General features: G+C 43.3%; 1 protein-coding gene across 14 annotated transcripts in view; it reads right to left on the reverse strand.

Annotated features, from left to right (window-relative positions):
- Nucleotides 1-8,294, reverse strand: part of RNFT2 (ring finger protein, transmembrane 2) — a 54,422-nt gene that overhangs the window by 43,764 nt on the left and 2,364 nt on the right. For 3 of the 14 annotated variants that reach the window (XM_014526237.2, XM_025192949.1, XM_025192946.1), the window contains exons 3-6: nt 7,790-7,892; nt 7,430-7,488; nt 3,059-3,540; nt 1,826-1,902 (exon numbers count right to left, since the gene is read on the reverse strand). In XM_014526237.2, coding sequence (XP_014381723.1) covers nt 1,826-1,902; nt 3,059-3,540; nt 7,430-7,488; nt 7,790-7,861 — 690 coding nt within the window. In that variant the 5' untranslated portion in view covers nt 7,862-7,892. Of the gene's footprint in view, nt 1-1,825; nt 1,903-3,058; nt 3,541-7,429; nt 7,893-8,294 lie in introns of all 14 variants that reach the window. The other 11 variants (XM_025192982.1, XM_025192979.1, XM_025192974.1 and 8 more) reach the window with 8 other exon arrangements.

Below are 8,294 nucleotides of genomic sequence, written 5' to 3' on the forward strand. Positions count from 1 at the left end.
GGTCAATTGAGCCCAGCTTTCCTCCTGCCCAGGCAGGGGGTCGGACTTGAAGATCTACAAGGTCCCTTCCGACCCTACTTCTATGATTCTATGATTCTGGGAGGTTGATTTACTAAAAAGGACTAGTATCAGACCAGGTAGCTTGATGAGCAGACTGCTCATAAAACAGTCCAAAGTGTAAAAGACAGATATTTCATTATATGACAGTGCAATTTATCCCTTCATTCCACATTTTATTATATTAATTTTCCTACTGCTTGTATATATAATTACCTATTTATGCCAGTCACATATGATCGATAGGTTAGCAGGGGTCAGCAATGATAATGGGCAGAGGGCCAAAAACCCTCACAGCCTCGACTTGTAAGATGTTGGTGTGCCAGGTGCTGATGGCAGGGGAGCTGCAAGGGGCCTGATCCTTGTTGTGGTAGCACAGCCCAGGGCCCTTCTCCGCCATCTGCCCCAAAGTGTGCGTGCCAAGCAAAATGCCTTTGAGTGCCACGCTCTGGCACCTGTGCCAGGGGTTACCTACTAGGCTTATGTGAAGTGGCTAGTATTCGCTTTGGATTCGGATTTGGCTGATTCAGGGGACAGCGATTCAATTCAGTGATTCGAATCACTGTCCTGAACTGATTTGGCCAAATCCGATTTGGAGATTCGGCCACCGCAGAATTGGCCAAATCTCCAAATCGAACAGGCCCCAAACCCCGCCCGCTCTCCCAGCCCTGTCAATGGCTGCCCCGCCTGGCCCCAGTGTCCCAGCACTTTAAAAATAAATAAATAAAAAAGCGCCCCACACTCACCAGCTGCGGCCAGATGGGGGGGCAATCCCCACTGCCCCCCACTGTGTGTGGGGGCTCTGTCACAACGTCCCAGAGGGTCTGACACACAGCCGGTGAATGCTAGGTTTTTATTTATTTATTTTTTTAAAGTGCTGGGATGCTGGGGCCGGGTGGGGCAGCCATTGATGGGGCTGGGACAGTGGGCTGGGGGAGCAGGCAGAGGATGGGGCTTGGCGGGGGTCCCTCCCCATGGTCCCCTCCCTCCTCCTCCAGCCCCGCACCCCCACCCCACTTACTGGCACGGAGTCCGGGTCCAGCTCCCTGCAGTGGCAAGTGGGGGCTGCCCGAATCTCCCCAAATCTTTTCCGAATTGATTCGGAGGCTTCAGATTGATTCAGACCTTTTTATTGGTCTCCCGATTCAATTCAGATTCAGAGATTCAGCCATCGAATCGCCTCTGAATTGAATTGGTGACCGAAGCTTCGCACAGTCCTGTTACCTACCCCTGTGTTACTGTATCCTCAATCCTGTATTGCAAGGGTATCAGTTCCTCTAGGAACCACGAGACCCAAAGAAGCCTACTGATTTGTTTACAAATAATAGGAATAGCAAGAGAGCATTTAAATATATTAAAAATAATATTTCTATAGCATCTTTCATTTGAAAATGTCTAAGTACTCTGAAAACAATAATGAATCAAATCTAACAGCATCTTGTTGACATGTATATTGTCATTTCTGTTTTCATGTATGGGGTAAAGCCAGTCAGTGGTAAGCCCTGGAATAAAAATCAGTTCTCTATTTTTCATCCTCATCTTCTGACCACTGTATCGTGTCTCTTGAAAAACAGGGATAGGGTGTGGGTGTGGCTATATGCACACACAAGGACCATGGGCAGTTAGATTATTCATATACATTACGAAATTTATACACATTAATTGTATAAGTTACATAATACAGCGACAAAGGTCTGACATCAGTGTAGTTATGCATATTCAAAACAATGTATTTCAGAAGCACAATGGAACAAGGCGCTGTACTTACCTTCAAAGCAACCTGTTCTCGGAGCGTTGAGTTGGCATACGCAAATGTGCTGGCCATACCAATGCACACAGCAATCCCTGCAAGGAAAGACACCTGTCAAAATGCCATAGGCCTAGGCAGGCAGGATCTAGACTGAAAAATTATGGTGCACTCAACATTTTAGGGTTTTGGTTGTTTTTTATTAAACAAATAGACTTGTGATTTCTGGCTACGGTAGGTGCTACTGCAGGATTACTGGCAACTAAGCTCGAGACCAAGGTTCATATAAGATTCACATTCAAGCCAAATGAACATGAAGCTGTCTGTCATGTCTGGTGGATGTTGGCCCAGAATCACAAACTACTAAACAGTTTGATACATGTTCTGCACAAATGGCAGGCCCTTCATAACAGATCCAGAAGGGTGAAAGTGCTGCAGGTCTGGAATAGTAACAGATTCTACAAATTGAAACCGAGGTGCACTGGCAAAGCTATGTAGGGAGACCAAGGGAGCAAAAGTAAGATGTTGACACACACAGTGATATACATTACCAGGAATATCAGTAGAGGCCTGAAGGGCTTCAATTTCCATGTTATGCCTCCTCTGTCTAGTGAGCTTAGCATTGTCACTTCCTTAAAAAGTGAAATTCACCAGATAGAGCCCACTTGCATTTTGATATTTAAAGATTTGCAGACTGAAATTTCAAGGTCACCAGAATGCCCAATGACTATTAAAATAAAAGGGAACTGCCTGTATTAGGCAGTTTTGAAAATCTCAGCAGTAGAATTTAAACCGATGATTCCTTCAGGCCCTCATTTCACAACTACAACCCTGCTGGCCACACACAAGCATCAAGTCCTTTCTCAGACCTTCATTGCCACCCATAAGCTGACCAGTAAGGGACTCTGAGTGACACAACACATTCCCATTCTCTCATCTCTCCTAAAGAAATTCAAGGATTCTTCACAGCACCATCAGCCTCTGATGGATATGGGAAGTGGCCAGGACCAGGCACAATCAGCGTCTCCCAAACAGTGGGACAAGCATAGCCCTAATTCAGCTCTAACAACAGCAAATAATAATTTAGGGGATAAAGATAGGACGTACAACAAGAATTGTCTCCAATTTCAGAGCCTGCATTTTGTGCATGAAATTTACTATTTCTAGGGATTGTAACAGACATCCTGGCAAGTCTGAGCTGCCTGACCACCAGGAGCCTTACAATCAAACGAAGATAGGAAGCGGGGTGCTTACCGAGCTTATGCTGGAAACAAACTTTAGCCAAGAGGATCAGGATGAAAGGAAGCCCTTTCTGGAGCCAGCCAATCACAGCCTTCAACTCTGAGAGGGCTGGGGCTGGAGTCCCAGCCTGATCCTCAGTGCCTTCTTCTGCATGTCCATGGCGATCCCCACCAGCCATGTGCAGCAGGGAGGATCCTCGATGATGGCCATGGTGGTAGTGATGGGGCTGTTGCCGGTGGTGGAATGGAGCTCCCTCTGTCCGAGTGGCCCCTTCCTCCCTTGAGGCTGGCATCTGAATGAAGACCTCTCCGCCTCCTTCTGAAGAGCCCAGAACCAAACCTGACTGGAATGGGGTAGCTGTGATGGTGCCAGAGGGGATCCCTGCCAGCCCTGAGAAGAGCTGCTGTGGTGAAGAAGCTTCAGCCTTCAGTCCTTCAAAAACCCCACCTTCATCCACGCTGGTTTCAGAACTGACGGTCTGACTGCGGTTTCTGCTGTGGGAACCCCAATGGACAAGATGGGACGGAGATTAAAGTACAGGTTGTGAAGTGGGAAAAGCATCCTCCTAATGTTCTAAGCTGCCAGGGCTAGACACTATTCCTTTTCCCAAGACTACAGAGTTTACAAGGTACTGGTCAAACAACATCATTTCCATCATCTATGGCCCAAAAAAATCCTGAGCATCTCACAAGAAATAAGCCAGTTAAAGCTAAATTCAGTACTCTCCCAACTTTTCTAAAATGGTTTTGATGTTAAATATATAATGGGTGTAAAATAAATGACTGTTTCCAGTGATTTACGATGTTATCACCAAGAATCTGGGATTATATCTAAATGAGTTAATCAGACCAATTGGAAGAATTAACCTACGCTCCCCAATACTCAGGCTTTTTCCACTTTATTCAGACATGGTCAACAGATGTTCACTCAGGAGAGAGACAGAGTAAAACAGTGAGAAAAGAGTTAAAAGCTAACAGCCTGTCATATGACTCAAGAGACAAAAATAGTTAGGCAAATTGCTGGTGCCACCCAAACAAAGCAATTTTCTGTTCAACCAGTAAATTGTGCTCCAAGATAAGTGTCTGAAACGGACTTGGGTTGGGCACTGATTGTGTCCTGAACTGGTGAGATAGCCCACAGCCTACAGAAAGTTTCCAAAATGAGGGGTGGAATTCAGACCGTCTCACCCCAATGCCAAATGCTAAGAAAAAGAACGCTTTGTTTGCCTAAACTCAGTGGCATGGCACTTATGTGAATGTACGGAAGGTCTTGGCCTCATGGGGACCCAAAAGGAGACACTTAAATCAAGTCACAAGTCAAGAAAATGTCCAACGTAAAGCAAACAATTGTCTAAGCAGCAAAGAGAGTAACAAATAAAGCCCAGCAATAATCTTAACCCACAAAGACATTCATTGCAGGGCTATGGTCTCTCCTGATTTTAATCCCTGTAGATCTTCAATTCCAGAAATAACACACACACATACACACACACACACTGCTTGCACCTCCCTTAGCCTGTCTCTCCACAAGCTCATCATCTTTCCTGGCCATCTAACCTAGCACAGAACTTTGCATTTCATTTCCCTCTAGATTTAGCTCCAATTCTCACCAGGCACCTCTCCCCACTAAGAGAGCTCTCAACAAGGCTTTTTATAGCCATCCCCCACTCCCAGAGCGAGTCTCTTTGCAGGCATGTGTGAAGAATCATTTTTTCATGGTTCAGAATTAACCAGCCAGGTACTGGATGAAACATTTGTTGCCATTTATCAGGGTTGGATACAAAATACCAACAGTAGTTCTGTATGCATCCCCAGGAACATGATGAGTATGCACAGTTTAACACTGGAATATGGACCTATACAAGGTAACACATTGATGTTGTCTGGAAAAATGCTACCAGAGTATACGGCTTCTTTCAGCACATATTTAAAAAGCATTATTGTCAGGTAAATATTATGGATAAAATCTTGATCTCTCTGAAATCTAGGTGCCTGGCCTGGATCTTCAATTGGGTCAATATTTCACCCTATATCTTCAAAATAATTTAATAATTTAAAATAATCCTTGCCTGTGTTCCCAGCAATACTTTTATCTTATTAAAGTTAGATTATTGAAGTTAAATTTATAAGGTATTATTCAATTTTTTGTATCTGATACAGATCCAGAGCTGATTTTGCACTGCACCTTTCATCCGCACAGATCCCAGTGTTTTAGAAGGAACCAAAGGATTGCTTCACCAATGTGAAGAGTCCATTGAACTTCCACTGTACTGCTCAACTCCAAATATCTTCCCTTTCAGTGCACAGCCCATAATGCACAGGCACTCGGTTTGACTACACCACTGCAAGTGTGAGGCAAGGCTATTTTAGAGCACGAAAGTAACTTAAAACAATTGCACAGCCTTTTTTTCTCTGTGAATCAATGTGACATACATTAGAATTTGATTAGCACACAAGACTTAACGTGCTCCTGCAAAACCTGGTCTTGGACAGAAACGTGCAAAAAAAATACATTTTATTTTGGTTTCTGATTAAGTTCATGTTTGGACTTCTTCCCCTAGCCACATGCAAGCACACAGCTTTGCTTAATATTAAAAATGACAAAAAAATACATATTTTCTTTCACTGAAGTGTTACTTTTTTTGCTTAGTAGAAGGATTCTATTCTTAGCTGTCCACAGGCACAAGGATAAACCCTGGTTTTACAAATACACCAAGGACCCTACAAAACTTTCATAAAATTTGGGATAATATGATCATATTGGCCAATTTAATTGCAGAGCCTCTGGCCATTATCTTTGAAAACTCACAGCAATCGGGAAAGGTCCTGGATGATTGGAAAAGGGCAAATATAGTGCCCATCTTTAAGGGGTGGAAGGAGGAGGAGCCAGGGAACTACAGACTGGTCAGCCTCATCTCAGTCCCTGGAAAAATCATGGAGCAGGTCCTTAAAGAGTCTATGTTTAAGCACTTGGAGAAGAAGAAGGTGATCAGGAACAGTCAGCATGGATTCACCAAAGGCAAGTCATGCCTGACCGACCTGATTGCCTTCCATGACAAGATGACTAGCTCTGTGGATTCAAGAAGAGCAGTGAACATGATATACCTTGACTTTAGCAAGGCTTTTGATATGGTCTCCCACATTTTCACATGCAAGTTAAGGAAGTGCAGGTCGGATGAATGGACTGTAAGGTGGACAGAAAACTGGCTGAGACAGCAAAGACACCTTGCCAGCATGCTTCAAGGAAAAAATAGTTGCTGGTAGGCAGCAGAGTAGTAGGTTACCAGGCATTCAGAAATAGTGCTGAACTCCTCTTACTTTATGGCCCCAAGGAAGAGACTCCCTTTTTCTACCCTAGTGGAAAACTGTAACTTATAACTCCAGCAAGGAGCATGTCAGTAGTTACTGCTTATAGTCAAGTATCACTTTCACTATTGAGTCCTCAGTAATTTCAGTCCGCCAAGTGTAAAAGAAGTCTGCTTTACACACACATACACTTTAAGTCCATCTACCTGCCCAAAGAGGCTGCTTTTCAGCACTAGAAAATTACTTCTCTAGTCCTGGAACTGAGTTCAGCACCACAACAAGGTGCAAAATTTTAACTAGCTCATTCACTGTGATTCCCAAATCACTTTGAAAGATATGTCCCTTTCATTTGCTGTTGTGGTACTGTATACTTGTGTTGGAGAATTTTAAGACCTGGGTAGACAAAGTCTTGGTGGGGAAGATATTGTTGGGGCTGGTCTAGATGACCTCCTGAGGTCCCTTCCAACCCTAATTTTCTATGATTCTATCTGGCAACTTCAGACTAGGAGAGCTCGTTAACACCACTGAGCTGAGGATAAATTATTCTGGGAACTCCTCAAGGGCAGACCAGTAAAGGACCTCCACTCCTGAACAGGCCTCATGTCTAGACCTATAGTGGTCAGGACCATCACAAAAATGGATTCTCCTCTTGAATTTAGGGGTAGCACAAGAGCAAAATTGGCCAGAACAACCGTGATAGTTTCACAAAATTCAGTTTTCAGGAGTCTGGGTTAGGCTGAGTTTGGAAAAAGGTTTAACTGCAAATATGCACACAACTTAATGTTTAGCCTTAATTCAGCTGGCTGTTTCTCTTTAAAAAAGAAACCATGGGAACAAGAGCAGATTGGCCCAGTGGGTCACATTTTGCACCTGGCAGAGACAAGTAGCTGATATTTCATACAGAAATGAACATATCCTAATCCACCTAGCAAGCTTTGTCTTGCTATAGACAATGGGAAATATTCCTTTCTTACTCCAGATTTTATTTTCTAACCATATGAAGTGCACCAAAACTTTAACCCAAATATTTCCCTTTGAAGAGGATTGATAAGGAAACAGAGGAAGGAAGAAGACTTACCTTTCAGGAGGAAGGTTATCAGTGTTGCTGCTATGCCGTCTCTGCATTTTCCTCAACACCTTAAAACACAATACACTCAACATTAACGTAGATCAACAATTTCCAGAGTGACTAATAACACAGGCCTACACACTTAGAGGGCTGTGATACCCATTCAGCCTGTGACATGGTTAGCAAAAATCATCTGCTTCTTAGAAAAGCGGCTCTAGAGTGCATCAGGTTTAGTATGTTTGTGAAAAACAACACTCAGAAGCTTCACCACTGATTAATGGTAGCCCATAGAAACAGCTCTCCGAGCCAGCAAGAATGACCAAGGTCGTCTTCAAAATCAAGTGGTACAAAGTGAATGATCACACGGACTTCAGAATTCCATAACGAGGCAATCTGAAGAGGGTCTCCAGGCCAATCAGCAGAGGGGCTCTGAATTGACATTTGCTCTCAAGCCATATGATTTTCTTCTCTTCTGAAAGAAATATTCAGGAAATACAACAGGAGACAAAGGAAAAAAGAACAAAAAGTGTTGATGAAAACTGCACCTCAACCAAGAACCCAGACAATGTTATTATCTACTGCAATTCTGGCAAATCCCCAATAGCAAACTCTTCACATTGCCCTCAAACCTCTGCATGTATGAGATATCATATCATTCATTTTAGGATCATCAATTTGTTAAACGAATTAGGGTCTGGTGTAGCAGATGAATAGGCACAGAAACTATAATAACTTCAGACCCTGAACTATAGCAGCTTCTCACAGAATTAGGATGAAGACTTTATATTAGTTAACCCCCTTTCTCAAGCAGCTGGTTTGCAAGATACCACCTTACAGTTCAAAAAGTTGTTTTTTTTATATATATATATATATA

The sequence above is a fragment of the Alligator sinensis genome, unplaced genomic scaffold (assembly GCF_000455745.1).
Source record: "Alligator sinensis unplaced genomic scaffold, ASM45574v1 scaffold216_1, whole genome shotgun sequence".
NCBI lineage: Eukaryota > Metazoa > Chordata > Crocodylia > Alligatoridae > Alligator > Alligator sinensis.